Source organism: Suillus fuscotomentosus, assembly GCF_016647785.1.
Source record: "Suillus fuscotomentosus strain FC203 chromosome Unknown F5891scaffold_106, whole genome shotgun sequence".
Classification (NCBI taxonomy): domain Eukaryota; kingdom Fungi; phylum Basidiomycota; class Agaricomycetes; order Boletales; family Suillaceae; genus Suillus; species Suillus fuscotomentosus.
In genome coordinates, this window is record NW_024539618.1 from 92299 (window position 1) to 110348 (window position 18050).

At 48.0% G+C, this 18050-nt stretch overlaps 7 protein-coding genes across 7 annotated transcripts; 4 read left to right on the top strand and 3 right to left on the bottom strand.

The window, feature by feature from the left end:
• Positions 1 to 93: 93 nt before the first annotated feature.
• F5891DRAFT_963364 (uncharacterized protein) lies at positions 94 to 1473 on the top strand (the record flags this gene model as incomplete). The annotated part of the gene is made up of 7 exons (XM_041375993.1): positions 94 to 239; positions 288 to 396; positions 451 to 641; positions 693 to 831; positions 890 to 1018; positions 1144 to 1298; positions 1353 to 1473. 7 exons carry the CDS (start codon positions 94 to 96, stop codon positions 1471 to 1473), a joined length of 990 nt encoding a protein of 329 aa, XP_041218781.1.
• A 2198-nt stretch (positions 1474 to 3671) lies between these two features.
• Positions 3672 to 4461, bottom strand: F5891DRAFT_986117 (uncharacterized protein; the record flags this gene model as incomplete). Its single annotated transcript, XM_041377698.1, has 5 exons — positions 3672 to 3710; positions 3766 to 3828; positions 3856 to 4068; positions 4191 to 4226; positions 4255 to 4461. 5 exons carry the CDS (start codon positions 4459 to 4461, stop codon positions 3672 to 3674), a joined length of 558 nt encoding a protein of 185 aa, XP_041218782.1.
• Positions 4462 to 5283: 822 nt separating this feature from the next.
• On the top strand, positions 5284 to 6866 carry F5891DRAFT_1153519 (uncharacterized protein; the record flags this gene model as incomplete). Its single annotated transcript, XM_041365187.1, has 6 exons — positions 5284 to 5503; positions 5552 to 5596; positions 5650 to 5733; positions 5783 to 5833; positions 5888 to 6059; positions 6111 to 6866. The coding sequence occupies exons 1-6, from the start codon at positions 5406 to 5408 to the stop codon at positions 6864 to 6866; spliced, it is 1206 nt and encodes a 401-aa protein (XP_041218783.1). The 5' UTR covers positions 5284 to 5405.
• Positions 6867 to 8340: 1474 nt separating this feature from the next.
• F5891DRAFT_1067642 (uncharacterized protein) lies at positions 8341 to 9268 on the top strand. The gene has a single exon (XM_041363158.1). It carries the CDS (start codon positions 8424 to 8426, stop codon positions 9168 to 9170), a length of 747 nt encoding a protein of 248 aa, XP_041218784.1. The 5' UTR covers positions 8341 to 8423; the 3' UTR covers positions 9171 to 9268.
• A 3280-nt stretch (positions 9269 to 12548) lies between these two features.
• Positions 12549 to 13234, bottom strand: F5891DRAFT_1208048 (uncharacterized protein; the record flags this gene model as incomplete). The annotated part of the gene is made up of 4 exons (XM_041369090.1): positions 12549 to 12625; positions 12680 to 12787; positions 12929 to 13015; positions 13104 to 13234. The coding sequence occupies 4 exons, from the start codon at positions 13232 to 13234 to the stop codon at positions 12562 to 12564; spliced, it is 390 nt and encodes a 129-aa protein (XP_041218785.1). The 3' UTR covers positions 12549 to 12561.
• A 243-nt stretch (positions 13235 to 13477) lies between these two features.
• Positions 13478 to 13654, bottom strand: F5891DRAFT_963411 (uncharacterized protein; the record flags this gene model as incomplete). Its single annotated transcript, XM_041375999.1, has 1 exon — positions 13478 to 13654. A coding segment is annotated over one exon (177 nt), but the record flags the coding sequence as incomplete, so codon positions are not given.
• A 1135-nt stretch (positions 13655 to 14789) lies between these two features.
• On the top strand, positions 14790 to 15306 carry F5891DRAFT_1153523 (uncharacterized protein; the record flags this gene model as incomplete). Its single annotated transcript, XM_041365188.1, has 2 exons — positions 14790 to 14951; positions 15011 to 15306. Coding segments are annotated over 2 exons (456 nt in total), but the record flags the coding sequence as incomplete, so codon positions are not given.
• Positions 15307 to 18050: the final 2744 nt, after the last annotated feature.

The following is an 18050-nucleotide window of genomic DNA, read 5'->3' on the forward strand; positions in this document are numbered from 1 at the left end:
CTTATGTCGGAGGTTGAAATGTTGAAGCAGGACAAGGCGACGAAGAAAAGGTGTGCACGTTTCGACCTTAGCTTGTAAAATTGGAACTAACTTATGCCTCATTGTAGGAACATAACTTATTACGTCTCGCAGGGACGGGCAATCCGTCGTATGGTTGACCTTTATACTCCCATAGAGGATCTTATTGCCGAAAACGACCGGCGTTGTGAAGAAGAAAACGACAGAGACACCACTCCGGAGTAAGTAGATTTATGCAAGTTGCTGCGCTTGTTTACCAAAGTGAACAGACAAGACCGCCTTCAACGTGGCTATATCGAACTCGCTAAGGCACTATCTTGGGTTCACGAGAAGCTGGCAGGTTTCGATCATGAAGAAACAGAAGGCATGCTAAGAAAGGTTCTTCAAAACATTTTGTTACACGTCTTGCTCATTTCACTCATTTAAATGTAGCTCAAGCGAGGTGCGGACTCAGCTCGTGGCGATGACACAGGAACTCTCAAAGACCTCGTTGCATCGTGGGTGAATATGGAGTGTTGTCTGACTCCGCTCATCAGGACCGATGACAAGCACCACCGAGGTTTTACGAGTGATGCTTGCGGTAAACTGCTCTGCCCAGCAGAATGGCGCTGGGAGGACCCAATGTATGTGGTGATCCAAGTCCGTCACTTACATGATGTTGATATTTCCTCTAGCGTTAAGGCTGGCATTCGTGACCGTACGACCGCTTATATCGTTTCCGAGAATTCATGGCCGTCATTCGTGTATGAAAATTATGAAGCTGACACCGAGAATTTAGAACGCGGTCTTTTCAAGTCGAGGCTGCTGGTTATGGTGAGCGGTCTTAATGTTTTTGCCCTGGAAAACTGATTCATAGCTCATCGTATCGCAGGGATTAAAGGCCATCTTTACATCTCCCTCATCCGCCAATGAAGTGGATGGTGAGGGTGAGGGTGCCGACATTATCGAGAACAACCGGCGCGCGCGAAGACGATCTGATCAGGCTAAAGTGAAGACTTGTGTTGCCTCTATCATAGGTATGAGAAAGGTAACTCCCCGCGCAATCGCCTATGCAACTTGCCAAGTAAGCATCAACACAAATTCCCGCCTATCTCTATTAGTTGTGAAGCTGAATGAATTCTGCAGATTCGCTTTGCACTTTCCAACCTCACCTCCTGGCGCACAGTGGACGGAGACTTCGACTATCATATTTTCTGGAACAATATCGTAGATTTCTTTGAAGACGCCCCGGGTCCAGCTGCGCGAGCCCGGGTGAACAAACTTCTCGAGTGGTGGACCAGGTAAGTCATCGATGTCATCAATTGAGTCACTCTGATCACTAACTTCTTGCACAGAAAAGTTTTCGGACGAAACCATCGGCAGGACTTGACGCCGGACGTTATATCTCTCATGTCCGTCAATACTCTCGCTACCCAGAGACAGCAGATGGAGGACGCCGAATTAGATTCTGACTGATAGTTGTTCGATAATGTTGTCTGCTTGTGTCACTCTCTCACTCTCTACTACATAGCCTTTTCTTTAATCCTTTTGCCTGGCGCTTCAGTCCAGTTCCCTATCATCTCCCTACTACTTGTTAGGATTTCGTTGTAATCATGTTAATGAATGAATGTGACCTCTCAACATTGACGAATTGGCCACCTTGTTGTTCAATACGACTGAATACTACATATGTGTAACAAGGTATAACACTACGTATGATTGGCAATTTTGGCAATTCCATTTACTTTGCTGGTGACTGTTATGTTACAGGAAATGCACACTAATGCTTCTCGGCTCACCCAAGGCCTTCTTTGATTGTTTTGTATACGTGTGATGAGAATTACAAGTGAACGGGTCTGTGGTGATAGAGCAAAATGGTTGTGTTTTTCGGTTGCACGTTAACTGGCTGTTATAATTATGACCAATCTCCAGCACACCGCTCAAGCTCTAGTACTCAAACACCTCTGCTTGTTTTTGATAGGCTTGATTCAAGAAACAAACCACAACCTTCGGGATCTCTACGTTTTTCAATGTCGCGCCGATAACTCGTCACAAACACTCAACGGTGCCAAACAAAAACTTTGGTGCCAAAATTCCGAGCAGGACACAACACTCGTTGAATGGCGAGTAGGTACCAAGACGAAGCTTTGACTCACTGATATGAACTCTTGAGCCAAGGTACTACATCACAAAGGCACAGCGTCCGCACGACGCTACCACCTATTTTGGATGCGTCGCAAGTAAATACAACCGTCGCGGTATGGGATATTCACAGAAGCTCACATAAAGATTTGAAGCAATGTATGAATTGGTGCTCGCGTGCTTTGAGGCACCCATGAGGTAGCTGAGTAGTCTACAGGATCTTCAGAAGTTCTGGGCTAGGGGGGTCAGAAGGGTTTAGATTGTGAAAATGGTAATGATTGAATCATTTACAATTATATTGTTACGATCGTGAACTGTTTCAACTCGGATAAAATTGTATACTCTAGATTTTAACCGAAGAAATTATCTATGAGAGACAAGTGCAGCATCAGGGTGAAGCATCACTCGCCGCTATAAAGTCTCGAGCGAAGTCCAACATCAAAAAGCGTCCCGCAAAGTAGGACAAACGCAAAAGCAATTGAGCAGTGACGAAACACCTAAGGAGCTCGTTGATTGGCAAGTGAGACATCAAAGTTAAGCATCACCCACCGCTATGAACTCAAGGTGTTTGAGTAGTCCACAAGATCTTTCAGATGCTTCGGCTAGAAAGGCTAGAAGCATTCAAATAGCAAAGATGACAATAATTGTGTGAGATTACAATTTAGCACTGCCACGGCGCATGCTTGCAGCGTTACACCGAGGTTCGAATGATCGCCAAACGCGGTCACAACCGCAAATTCTGTGCACTCCATCAAAAATGTATGCTTTTGATTTTGTCCCAAGGGATGATCTGATGCAGTATTGTGTTCCAGTAAGTTTCCATTGCACAATAATATTGCTTTTCAGCGTCAGACTGGGAAATCTATGCATTGAGAAATCGTGTGTACTCTCACATACCTCGGAACTGTATTCGCGCTCCGTATAATGCATGGTTCTGTGCAACAGTTTACCAACAAACATTTTGCGTGCGCGACTCCGGTCCTTCTATGTCATTGCAACTCGGCGTCCATCGAGCAGTGATACCTACTTGAACACAACTCAGAACATTGTCGCTATTCTATGCAATATACCACTCAACGCGACACTCGTCGAACATTCGATCAATACAGACAAACTATTCGTTGAGAATTAATGTCTACTGTTACTCACACTTTTTACCAGAGCAAGTTACTCGCTCATTCGGTAGTCATCCGCAGCGAGAAAAAATACATTGTGCAAAGACCAAATGACACCGTTCTCTTCACTGATGAGCATCGCCCGAGTGTCTCGTAGTTCTGCATGCTGCAACCTCCTTCCTTGTCCTTCTCAAACCAGGCTCATATTCCAATGCATGAACCTGTGCGAGTACATTGTCTCCTAGACCCGTGCCAGTGAAAAAGTCCTCGAGGCAAATAGGGCTGCCAGGCCCGTGTACTTGCAAATTAGTCTTTCCTCGACAATGCCAAACATTCCCATGTGAAAGCGGGTGGCAAATTTACGCTGATTGTTGCGATGCTTAACAATATATTACTTTAAATATCATTCTCATTTGTTCACAGGTTCTCTGATGTTGGCATCCAGTATCGCAATACCTGAAAAATCATTGGTCAATCATCTGCCTACGACAAGAGTGAATGAATCAGTTACCTCGCTCTTTCGCAACCACTGCACTTCCTCGGTGCAGCACTGAGATTGCTTCACCATGAACATCTGCACAACGTCAGTGTTCGGACTGACTCGTGGGTGTGAGCATCTCTGTGGGTAAGGCTCGTCTTCCTCTCCGTGATCAAGATGGAGTTCGTCAAGCCATGCAGCAAGATCATATTCAGCTTGCTCTAATGAGATGGGGCGCTCATCCGTCATCACCTCGTCAAAGCGCGCAATCAGATCATTCCACTCTTGCACAGCAGTGGGGTAGCGCTTAAGGATGTTTTGCTGGGTCAGGTGCAACTGTGTTCTCGGGGAAACAGTGCTCAGAAGTACACTAAATTCTTCGGTATACCCCAACTTCTTGAGATGCGACCTGCGTTTGGTCGTAGAGAGATCGTCGAATTCAAAGCCGGTGAATATACCTGAAGCTCTTTAAGGTCCGCTGGTGTCTCTGGTCCCTTGATAGTAAGAGTGAGGCAGATGTACCAGTATAACACGTTCTTCATGTATCTTGCATCGTTGGGGAGCCTCCGTGGTGTAAATCTTTGCGTCCTCCATCGCACTCATAAGGAACACAACACCCTCATCATATTTCCTATCTCCTGGGCTGGATTCCTGAATACGACATACTCCCAGATTGCCTGTGAGCTCGACAGCACGGTACAGGAGCCCAAAGCGTACGAACGGCGTCATTTTCGGGCACTTTGAACCTTTCATCGCAAAACGCCAGCCTTCGTAGCGGTCTTGACCCAAGGTAGTAAAGCGCTCAGTAAGCAAGGGTAAGTCCTCTTTCTTCAAACAAGCTCAATAAAATGCCCTCATGCGAATGTGAGGAAGACATACATGAATGCCACAGCTGTTGTCCTGAATATGAAGCAGCTTCATACCGCCATCCTTGACGGTCACTTGAATGGAAGTAGACCCGGCATCAAGGCTGTTTTACAACAGCTCTCTTAACGCAGAAGCGGGTCTGTGTATGACCTAGAGGTGAATTTCATCAGTACGTATTCGCGGGTGATGAGGGCCAGGTGGTTCTAGAGAAGGAGAGCGATGACCGCTTGCCATGTCAACTTGATCTTAGACTGATCACGTGATCGTACCGTTGCTGCCCAACTTTCACCGTCATCATGCCTTTGAATCTAAATTTGACACCTTAAACCGATGTCATGATGAACCTGCCCTTTCTTGACGAAATCCTCTCCAAGAAAACTCAATCAGCATTTCGGGGTCATTACATCATCACGAGGAGTCGTTCGTAACGTCCAGTATAAACAGAGCTCTCAGTGCACACCCTTTCAGAAATGCATTGAGCTCATCTTATGTGAGCGTAGATGGCCCAATAAAATATCCACTTGTCAGCTTGATCGACTTCAATGGAGTGCCATGCATAAAGACCGGGCCTAGAAGGATCTATCACCACCATGATGGTAAGGTCTCAGTTCACTGCAGGGAGCTCTCACGAAAACTTTCGGCGTCAACGCTCGCAAGCACGTGTTGGTCATGGTTCGAGGGATAGCCGCCTAAACGACTTGCTGTTAATCATCTCTCGAGTTGCTCTGTCCGCTCACCTGAGACTCTTCCAAACTTCACTAGCTTTTCTTGGAATCCAATTCCAACATAGTACCTATAACTTCTTCATGTCACAAGCATCAGGCGCCGACGAAGCCGAGGATCAACGCACCCACAATGACGAGCAACTTTTCCCGCAAAAGGATGTCGTAGGACTCATCAAGGAGTGAGTTGCAGGTTTCTGGAATCTGTCACCTGTCTAACAGAAAGACAGGGAGAATATCAATGTTGAACCTTTGGCAGAGCCGCCATCAGGGATGTATGTGTTTCTTCCCTGATGGGCGCCTGAGCTACTCCTTACTAGAACTGCAGCTCAAATGCTGGACCTTCACGGCCATCGGGACTTCTGATACAGCAAAATACATCCAATGTTTCATTAGTCAGTGATTTATCAATGTAAGTTCTTGTCAATGATGATGTCAAATATGCTGCTCAATTATCTCAGCGAGGTGAAAAAGGTTGTGACAGAGAAGGACGAGCCGACTCTAAGGGATTTGTGAGCCAAAAACTCTAAGCCAAGTGATCGCAGCTGACCACGCCCTACACGCAGAGCAAATATCATGACGGAAGTGTTGGAGGTTCTCAAGGACTCGACGATTGCGTCGAAGAGTGGAAAGGACGAACGGTCTCGTTTCTGGAGGGTGTACAAAAGAGTCGCGGAGGAACACGACAGCGAGTTCCTCGAGCGATACACTAGCGACATGAACATCGTCCTGATCTTCGTAAGTCAGCCTGCTTATCTGTATTCCGTTTCGAGACTGATGTTCAACCAGTCTGGTCTTTTCTCCGCTGTCGGCACGTCTTTCATTGTCGCGATGGAGTCCGATTTCAGTCCCGACCCCAGCGACACCACAAATGCACTTTTGAAGCAACTCGTGCAGATCGGACTCGGCAATCTCGCTGAGGCAGGCTCCGCTCCCGTAGACCCAGCATCTGGGTGGTCTCCGACTGCGTCGACCTTATGGGTCCAAACGATCGCATATGCGAGTTTGTCTATGAGCTTGCTCGCTGCATTTGGGGCGGTGCTGGGAATGCAGTGGCTAGGGTACTACAAGTCGAAGAGATATGGCCGCGGCTCGCAGGAGCAGCAAGGGAAGCGCCGGCAAGAGCAGTTCGACGGCATTGTGACATGGTATTTTGATGCTGTGGTGCAATCGTTTCCGGTCTTACTTCAGATCTCTCTTCTTCTGTTTGGGATCTCTCTTGGCGCCCATCTGTGGTACGAGCAGGCGAGCGTCGCCTGGGTCCTCATCGCAACGACGGTCTTCGGATTTTTATTTTATTCCCTGACTGTGATGGCTTGTTTGATATCTACCACTTGCCCATTTCAGACACCGATATCAATGCTATTACACGTGTTGCACGTCGACAGTAAGATCATTTTGCCGTATTCTAGTGGTGGTTCCCCATCTGAATCAACATTGCAGGGGTTCTACACCAGGTATTCAAACGAGTTTTCTGTTATTTCCAGCGGGCCACGACGTTACTGCACAGTGAGTTATGTCTTCTTCTATGTGGACAGGTTCTGACCGTTTCATGTCAGGCGTGCTCAAACCATTATTTAGTATCGTCAGATCGGGATGGACCCGACTGTCTGAAGTATCTAGAGGTGACGATCTTAGCCACTACACTATTACAAAGATACACTCAGTGCTCATTCACTCCCTAGGGCCTGTACTTGCGATAGGTACATTCACACGATCTTTTCGACAGTTCATCACCAGGCTTCATAACCGGCTGCGTTCTTTGGTTCTGCGTTCTTCAAGAAAAGTCGTGGACTCCGAGGCACAACCGCTTGGCCAGGATGTGGATGTTTTGGCGGACAATGATGACACCCGTAACCTCCACCTCCCTGACATACTCACCGGCGATCTCGAAGCGCCTAGCGTCAAGTGGCTGCTCGAGACATCTACGGATCCTGAAGTATTTCTCGCTGCTGCCAGGCTTGTCCCGCAGGTTGAATGGCCTCTGGACCTTGATGTTTCAGACATGTTGCACCAGCTGGTTGAGATTCTTACGACTTGCGTCGACATTCAGGACCACATCGTACCGTCTTTGGAGGAGAAGGCTTCGGCATGTGCAACGGCTCTAACTCACCTATACTATGGACGTGTTCTTCAGGCATACCCTGACCGTGGCGAATTTATCATTCGCAAGGGACAAGATGTCAATGTGTTTTATCAGATTCGCCGGCGCATGGACACAGCTGACCAAACGGTGCTTGATATGACTGTAAATTTTTGTGATCCAGATAGCAATGGCTGGACTATTGATATCTCAGAGGCTTGTCCTGACTCCATCTATGAGCGGCTGTCACATCTTCTTCCTTATCACTTTGTAACTGGGCGAGTGAATGAAAACATAGAAAACCTCGCGATAACAGTGATATCAAAATTGCTATCGTCCTCATCCTCATCCCCATCCCCTCCGTCGAATCAAATCCTAGCCAATTGCATTCTTCTTGCTTGCGTCATGGTTGGGGCTCAAGTTGACAAGAAAGACATAGTTCGGATTGATAAAAGGTACCATCGGCTCATTTTGTAGTTTTTCTGTCATGATTAACGAAGAGATCGTGCAGTTCTGCTCTACCTCGACTCAGTAGGTCCCTTTTGGCGCGGTTCCAAAAGGCTCTCTGGGCATGGGATGGAGAGCTCGACAAAGATAGGACAGGAGTCGCACGCTGGGCACGGAAGCTCTTCGATATCATTTGGCGCATGCTCGAGCTTGCCGGTCCCCACCTTCTTCTTGCATCCGGCACCATGCGGAACCTGGACATGTGCAGGAAGATTTATTCACGAGCGAGGTCGTCCAATGCCTCGGTTTCGTTGGCAGCTCCACGAAATGCACTGCACTTCACTTTGGCTGCTGTCAAGGTATCCCGTGACCCTGCCAAAGTGTGGGATCCGCATTGGTGGGGAAATGGATCCCACTCGCCAGAAGACTTTGACTGGCTTGTAGACTATCTTGACTTCATTTATTCCGACGACTACGAATCAGCATATGACATCCTTTTGCTACTGGGTAGTATGGGGGTGTGCTGCAGCCCCGCTAAACGACATCTGTTCGTCGAGAGGCTCATCGCCTGCATGGACAGTAACATGCCTCTCCATTTACGCCATGCCGCTCTTCGTGCTGCTCACAATGCCCGAGAACAAATTGCCTCGATTGATGCCATTGATGATTCGACGCTATGGGACATGATTTTGACCAAGCTCTCTCCCGCTATTCTGTCCGTGCTTTGTCCACACCCAGGTACAACACCCGCGAATGATGATCCCAACCTCTTTTTCAATTATGGCCGCGACTTGTGCTATCTCAGACTAGTCTTTACCCTCGCGAGGAATTCTGACTGGCACCCCCATTTGTTTTGGTATCCCCATATTGATCGGTGCATTAGCATGATTCCACAGTACTGCAAATCGAGGTACTACGGGCATGCATTTTTCGTAGCTGGTATCCTCCTCCAAATCACACCCGAACAGACATCGGATACATCGCTCGATTCTGTTACAGAGCAACAGTGGTGGGACGTGATGAGAAGCGCATGGGGGTATTCTGTTCACACTGACGATACACGCTATCTCAAGCTCCTTCTTGTTCTTGTGGATGGCACAAAGAAGTATATGCAGATTGCTTCGAAATCTGATCTCGAGCAGCTCATTGAAAATGTGGATCAGTTTATCGAAGAACTGGAGGGGGACATACGACAGAAGAGGCAGCTACACGAGATAGGACAGGAGATACAAGATTCAGAGCAGGGAGAGGGGGTCATCGCTGCTGCGAAGGAGTTGAGGACTGCAGCCAGCAACATGGTGGAGAGCTTTGGTCAGTAATCATCAGTCCCCTAATCATGTCTTGCATGCTGCGTTAGAGTCTTGGAATAGAGAAAGCTATGGGCAGTGTATGCATGGAAGTGGGGAGTATCAAAACCTCACGAAATCGATACTGAATCATCAGCCATCTCTGACTCGGTAGATACTTGTCAAGCGTGAGGAACAATGGGCATGACTCAGATGCAAATATCTAGGAGATCAGCATCTGAATGTTGACTGGGGGAGGGGAGGTTGTTCCATGGGGACGAGGTTCTGCGCTCAGCTGCCAGTCACATCCATTCGTCGATATGCACACGAAGACAAAGATGGGGTGACAGACACAGACTTATTAAAAACCATTCGTCTGCTTATTACAATCGCCTTTTTTCGCAGAGGTGTAAATCATAGCGCTGAAATCAATGAATTTATCCACCGAAAGCGAATGAGTGTTGTCCTAGTCAGCGCCATCTGTCTCCTTCCTCACGCTCCGCGTCATTCTGCCCTTCGAGATCATCAGTTCCCGATAGACCATCCGAGTTTCCCTAGCGTAGGCTTCGCAGTCACGCTTGTCAAGCGTGAGGAACAACGGCATGACCAGCATCTAAACGTCGACTGGGGGAGGGGAGGTTGTTCCACGGGGACAATGTTCTGCGTTCTGCTATCCCGGTCACATCCCTTCATCGATATGCACATGAAGACAAAGATGGGGCGACAAACGCCGACGTATTAAAAACCATTCGTCTCCATATTACAATCGCTTTTTTTTGGCAGAGGTGTAAATAATAGCGCTGAAATCAATAAAGTGGACCACTGGAAGTGAATCAGTGCTGTCCTGTTCAGATGAAACTGCGATACGTCCCTTCAGCAGTCGGCCAATGGAGAGCGATGCGAGAGAATTGTTGAATGAGTGTTGGGTCTGGAACTGTGGCGAAGGATTCAGTGGTGCGATCGACTAGCATGAGTGATACATACTTCCATAACTACTTTCTCAAGGACGTCCGAGAAATGAGGCGCGATGGAGGTGTCTGGGATGATGTACGTCAAATTCTCGATGCTGATAGCATGCGGACTTAAGAATCATGCACGGACACAAATTCCAGGCCCTATAAATACCACACACTCATCAGTTACGCCACATACAAAGATTCATGATAAGTATACGTAGCATCGAGACTGAACCAAATTGGACAGGAACTTGAGGGAAACCCTGACGCACTTCAGCAGCCGCATTGACTCGAGTAGGGAACAAATAGATTTTGAATGGCTGTCATGAGTGCCGAGCTTTTGAGCTTTGTTGTGTGGTAGGGCATTACGAGAGAGTATAGTGTATCAATTATCTGGAATTTGAATTGTGTACCTGACACCGATCTCATGCTGTGCCAGTGGGTTCTCGCATCATTTGATATAGACGTCCGATCGAAATCTAGATTCGGACGTCATCTGCACTCGGCTGTTGTTCATATCTACTTACTCACTGCTCTCCTGCGAAGCAAGACGCAGTTTCACAGTACAGTGCTCTCAAATTCATTCGGAACAGCATCAGTTCGAATTCGTTGTTTTCGAGTTTTGATCATGTTATCGAGGCACCTGGCTATTCAACCATCGTTTCAGTACTTTGTGGGAATATCAAAGAAACCTCATACACCGTGGTCGAGTGAGAGTTGATCTAGTCAGAAAAACCAGGTTGTCCGAGTCAACTTCAGTCAATAGAAAAAGCAGTGCTGGTATATGTACGCAATTAAGTGAGATCAGCTGCTGAAGCTGCACACATGACTCTTACTTAGCCGCCACATAGCCATGTTAATGAAGAGTTTAAAGTACTGCCAATTGACGTTCGTTGACGACCGTTCCTCAACACCTTCAACATCAAACAACACCACACAATGTCTCCTGCACTACGCGACCCAACATCTGAAACCGAAGACGATGATCCAGACTAGGCGCCCACCGAACACGTGTACACCAAGGTGTGATGACAGGTTAAGTATCTCATCAAAAATCGTCTTGTCTGACAAACCAAACAGGCTCGGATAGCTCTTAGGGAGACGAAGAAGGAAAAGATGATACGAATGTGACAAATGAAGTGAAAGAGGTGTTGAGAGCCGAAGAACCCGAGGACGGAAAGGCCGATAGAGGAGGATATGGGACTACGGCCGAAGAGTAAGGCAGCTCGAGGTGCGAGCGCCACCAAACGGAGATTCCAGACGACGTGTCAACGTCGGCTATCTTTTTTCATTCCTTTAGTATATGTTTTCATCAAAAGGCCAGCTGGCGCACTCACCATATAAAAGCAGCCATCCACCATCGAAACATCTCAGATTCGTAATCCGAATACTGAGATGTAAGTCTTCTAATGTAACGTTTGAGTACAAGTACTAACGTATACCGTAGCTTACCTGTCTAGGTAAAAACACTTGTCAATAAAGAGATTCGTAATCCGAATACTGAGATCTTACCTGTCTAGCCTCGCGTGAACGCCCTGCTATACTCTCAATAAGAGGAAGATCTAGTTGAGAAGAAAAAGTGAGGTATGTCGGGTGACCCTATAGGTCAAGTATACGTATACTTATCCTGCTCTACAGAGCGCACGATGCTCTATGGGCCAGTTTCCAGGCGTCTGTCGCTACGCCACCGTCTCCAAAGGTCGAGGAGCCGCCAAAGAAGCTCATCAAGATCTAGAAATGTTACCTTTTCGCAGGGAAGAATATCATGTATGTCCGTCCACTCTCGTTCCTTCTTACAGCGTGCTTAGTGATGTCAAGAGAAGTGGTCGAAGTCCCTGAGGACTTGGAGGAAGTGAAGAAGTGGCCGCGATGGGATCCATCAGGGTTGCCGTCAGCTGCTGCATCAGCCCCTGACTCTGTCTTCAACCGCCGATGTGAATGCATCGGCATCGAGTTCAGCAGATCCGATACAACCTGCATCACAGAAAGCTGCCACACGGAAACCTCCAGGTCCTCGCAAGCCTCGCATCATTGGTGGACATACCGACTCAGAAGGCCAAGAAGATTACCACTGGATAAATCCGCAATGGACTGGTGCACGCATGTCACGTCGAGTGATGTCAAGGACGAGCGCTAACCGACGCGGAGGTGGCTACTTAGAAAAGATGAACTTTTCGAAGAGTTCAGGACAGGAAAGAGGAAGCGTACGAATCGAGCAAGTTGAATAAAAGGCGAAGTACGAGGAAATGTTGTTATTGCAGTCGAATCGTGTGTAGCATAATACATATTTTACTGTACCAATACAGGAACATCAAGAGTGGTCATAAGTACCTACCCGCACATCGCAGATGGGCTGGGGAAGGTAATCAGAGAGGGCCAAGATAGGTTGAGAACTTGGACTAACGGGCATCAGGATTAAGAGCCATCGCAAACTGGTACGACAGCAAGAATGAGATATTTCAGGCCATTCAAGTCCTGCACATGACCTTATGCTCCAACCAATGCGACTTTTGGTATCCAGCATCGCAATACCTGAAAAATCATGGACAATCATCTGCCTATGACAGGAGTGAATGAATTAGTTACCTCGCTTTCTCGCAACCACTGCACATCCTCAGTGCAGCACTGCGATTGCTACACCACGAACATCTGTACAACACCAGTGTTCGGACTGACTCGTGAGTGTGAGCATCTCTGCGGGTGAGGCTCGTCTTCCTCTCTGTGATCAAGATGGAGGTCGTCAAGCCATGCGGCAAGATCATCTTCAGCTTGCTTTAATGAGATGGGGCGCTCATCCGTCATCACCTCGTCAAAGCGCGCAATCAAATCCTCCACTCTTGCACAGCAGTGGGGTAGCGCTTAACAATGGTTTGCTGGGCCAGGCGCAACTGTATTCTCGGGACAAAAATGCCCAGAAGTATGCTAAATTCGTCAGCATACTCCAACTTCTTGAATGCGACCTGCGCTCGGTTGTAGAGAGGTCATTGAATGCCAAAGCCGGTGAGCATACCTGTCTGCTGGCGTCTCTGGTCCCTTGATAGTAAGAGTGAGGTAGATGTACCAGTATAACACGTTCTTTATGTGTCTTGCATCTGGGGGAGCCTCCGTGGTGTAAATCTTTGCGTCCTCCATCGCGCTCATAAGGAAACGCAACACCCTCATCATATTTCCTATCTCCTAGGGTGCATTCCTGAATGCGACATACTCCCAGATTGCTTGCAAGCTCGACAGCACGGTGCAGGAGCCCAAAGCGTATGAATGGTGCCGCTTTCGGGCACTTTTAAACCTTTCTTCGCAAAACGCCGGCCGTCGTAGTGATCTTTACTCGAGTAGTAAAGTAAAGCGCTCAGCAAGCAAGGGTAAGTCCTCTTTCTTCAAACAAGCTCAATGGAATGCCCTCATGCGAATGTGAGGAAGACGCACACGAATGCCACAGCTGTTGTCCTGAATATGAAGCAGCTTCATACCGCTATCCTTGACGGTGACTTGAATGGAAGGAGACCCGGCGTCAAGGCTGTTTTCCGGCAGCTCTTTTAACGCAGAAGCGGGTCTGTGTATGACCTAGAGGTGAATTTCGTTAGTACGTATTCGCGGTTGATGAGGGCCAGGTGGTTCTAGAGAAGGAGAGCGACGACCGCATGCCATGCTCAAAGTCAACTTGATCTTAGACTGATCACGTGATCGTACCGTTGCTGCCCCATCATCATACCTTTGAATCTAAATTTGACACCTTGCCAATGTCATGATAAAGCTGCCCTTCCTTGACGAAATCCTCCAAGAAAACTCAATCGGCATTTCGGGGTCATTGCATTATCACGAGGAGTCGTTCGTAACGTCCAGTATAAACAGAGCTCTCAGTGCACACCCTTTCAGAAATGCATCGAGCTCGACTTATATGAGCGTAGATGGCCCAATAAAATATCCACATGTCAGCTTGATCTACTTCAATGGAGTGCCATGCATAAAGACCGGGCCCAGAAGGATCTATCACCATCATGATGGTAAGGTCTCAGTTCACTGCAGGGAGCTCTCACAAAAACTTTCGGCGTCAACGCTCGCAGGCACGTGTTGGTCATAGTTTGAGTGGTAGCCGCCTAAACGACTTGCTGCGTTCCACTCCAAGTCTACTCTGTCCGCTTATCTCAGACTCTTCCCAATTTCACTAGCTTTTCTTGGAATCCAATATAGTACCTATAACTTCTTCATGTCACAAGCATCAGCCACCGACGACGCCGAGGATGAACGCACCCACAACGACGAGCAAATTCTCCCGCAAAAGGATGTCGTAGGACCCATCGAGGAGTGAGTTGCAGCTTCCTGGAATCTGTCACCCGTCTAACAGAAAGACAGGGAGAATATCAATGTTGAACCTTTGGCAGAGCTGCCATCAGGGATGTATGTGTTTCTTCCCTGATGGGCGCTTGAGCTATTCCTCACTAGAACTGCAGCTCAAATGCTGGACCTTCACGGCCGTCAGGACTTCTGGTACAGCAAAATACATCCAATGTTTCATTAGTCAGTGATTTAGCAACGTAAGTTCTTGTCAATAATGATGTCAAATATGCTGCTCAATTGTCTCAGCGAGGCGAAAAAGGTCGTGCCAGAGAAGGATGAGCCGACTCTGAGCGAATTGTGAGCCAAAAACTTGCAGCCACGAGATCACAGCTGACCACGCCCTACACGCAGAGCAAATACCATGAAGGAAGTATTGAATGTTCTCAAGGACTCGACAATTGCGTCGAAGAGTGGAAAGGACGAACGGTCTCGTTTCTGGAGGGTGTACAGAAGAGTCGCGGAGGAGCACGACAGCGAGTTCCTCGAGCGATACACTAGCGACATGAACATCGTCCTGATCTTCGTAAGTTCAGCCTGCTTATCTGTGTTCCGTTTTCCGTTTCGAGACTGATGTTCGACCAGTCTGGTCTTTTCTCCGCTGTCGGCACGTCTTTCATTGTCGCGATGGAGTCCGATTTCAGTCCCGACCCTAGTGACACCACGAATGCACTTTTGAAGCAACTCGTGCAGATCGGACTCGGCAATCTCGCTGAGGCAGGCTCCACTCCCGTAGACCCAGCATCTACGTGGTCTCCGACCGCGTCGACCTTATGGGTCCAAACGATCGCATATGCGAGTTTGTCCATGAGCTTGCTTGCTGCATTCGGGGCCGTGCTGGGAATGCAGTGGCTAGGGTACTACAAGTCGCACAGATATGGTCGTGGTTCGCTGGAGGAACAAGCAAAGCGCAGGCAAGAGCAGTTCGACGGCATCATCACATGGTATTTTGATACTGTCGTGCAATCGTTTCCAGTCTTACTTCAGATCTCTCTTCTTCTGTTTGGGATCTCTCTTGGCGCCCATTTGTGGTACGAGCAGGCGAGCATCGCCTGGGTCGTCATCGGAACGACGGTCTTCGGATTTCTGTTTTATTCCCTGACTGTGATGGGTTGTTTGATATCTTCCGCCTGTCCATTTCAGACACCAATATCGACGATATTACACATTTTGCGCATTGACAGTAAGATCATTTTACCTAATTCTGGTGATCGTTCCCTATCTGAATTGACATTACAGGGGTTCTACACCTGGTATTCAAACGAGTTTCCTGTTATTTCCAGCGGCCCACGACGTTACTGTACAGTGAGTTATGTCTTCTTCCATGTGCACAGGTTTTGACCGTTTCATATCAGGCGTGGTCAAACGGTTGTTTAGTATCGTCAGATCGGGATGGATCCGACTGTCTCAAGTATCTAGAGGTGACGATCTTATCTACTATTACAAAGATACATTCAGTGCTCATTCACTCCCTAGGCCCTGTACTTGCAATAGTTACATGCACACGATCTCTTCGGCAATTCATCACCAGGCTTCATAGCCGGCTGCGTTCTTTGGCTCTGCATTCTGCAACAAATGTCGTGGACTCAGAAGCGCAACTGCTCGACCAGGATCTGGATGCTTTCGTGGAGAATGAAGGCACCCTTGATCTCTACCTCCCTGACATGCCCACCAGCGATCTCGAAGCGCCTAGCGTCAAGTGGCTACTTGAGACATCTACGGATCCTGAAGTATTTCTTGCTGCTGTCAGTCTTGTCCCACAGGTCGAATGGCCCCTGGATCTTGATGTTTCAGACATGCTGCATCAGCTGTATGATATTTATAAGAGTTGCATCGACCACCGGTGGTACATCATACCGTCTTTGGAGGAGAAGGCATTGGCATGTGTAATGGCCCTAAATCATCTATACTATGGATGTGTCCTTCGGGCACATCCTGACCGTGGCGAATTTATTACTCGCGAGGAACGGGACTTCGATGTGTTTTTTAGGATTTACGACATCATGCCCAGAGCCTACCGAATGATGGTCGATGCGACTCTAAATTTTTGTCGTCCAGAAATCAATACGCGGAGTATTCATTTATCAGAGGCTTGCCCTGACTCCATCTATGAGCGGCTGTCACATCTTCTTCCTTATTATTTTGTAACTGGGCGAGTGAATAAAGACGTAGAAGACCTCGCGATACAAGTGATGTCAAAATTCCTATCATCCCCATCCTCTCCGTCGAATCAAATCCTAGCCAATTGCATTCTTCTTGCTTGCATCATGGTCGGGGCTCAAGTTGACAAGAAAGACATAGTTCGGATTGATAAAAGGTGCCATTGACTCATTTTGTAATTTTTCTGCCATGAATGACAAAGAGACGGTGTAGTTCTGCTCTGGACCAACTCAAGGCGTCTCTTTTGGCGCAGTTCCCAAACGCTCTCCGGCCATGGGATGGAGGCGAGCTCGACAAAAATGGCACAGGAGTCGCACGTTGGGCATGGAAGCTTCTCGATATCATTTGTCCCATCCTCGAGTTTGTCAAAGATACCTTTAATCCTTCATTCCACATCATGTGGAACCTGGACATGTGCAGGAAGATTTACTTACAAGCAAGGTCATCCGAACAAAATGATGCCTCGGTTTCTTTGGCAGTGCTGCAAAAGGTACTGCACTTCACGTTCGCTGCTTCTCGTGTTTCTTGGAACCCTGCCGAGCTGTGGTCAGCCCACTGGGTTGTCGGACGCGATTCCCACTCGCCAGGAGACTTTGACTGGCTTGTAGACTACCTCGACTTCATTTATTCCGACGACCACGAAGCGGCATATGACGTCCTTTTGCTACTGGGTAGTATGGGAGTGTTTTGCAGCCCCGCTAAACAACATCTGTTCATCGAGAAGCTCGTCACCTGCATGGATAGTAACATGCCTCTCCATTTACGCCATGCCGCTCTTCGTGCTGCTCACAGCGCCCGAGAACAAATCGCCTTGATTGATGCCATTGGTGATTCGACGCTACGGGACATTATTTTGACCAAGCTCTCTCCTGCTATTCTGTCCGTGCTTTGTCCGCACCCAGGTACAACACCCGCAAATGATGATCTCGACCTCTTTTTCGATGATGACCGCGACTTGTGCTACCTCGAACTGGTCCATGCCCTTGTGAGGAATTCCGACTGGCACCCCTATTTGTTTGCGGATCGCCATGTCAATCGGTGCATCAGTATGATCCCACAGTACTGCAATCCCCTCTACAGCGGACATGCCTTTTACATAGCTGGTATCCTCCTCCTAATCACAGCTGAACGGACATCGGTCACATCGCTCGATTCTGTTACAGAGCAGCAGTGGTGGGACCTGATGAAAACCACGTGGTATGAACCTCCCTATGCCCTTAATGACGCGCGCTCTTTTAAGCACCTTCGTGTCCTTGTGGATGGCACAAAGAGGTATATGCAGATTGCTTCGAAATCTGATCTCGAGCAGCTCATCGGAAATGTGGATAGCATAGTCAGATTATTCGAGTGGACCATACGACAGAAGTGGCGACCACGGGAGATAGGACAGGAGATGCACGATTTAGAGCAGCAAAAGGGGAGCATCATTGCTGCGAAGGAGTTGAGGACTGCAGCCAGCAACATG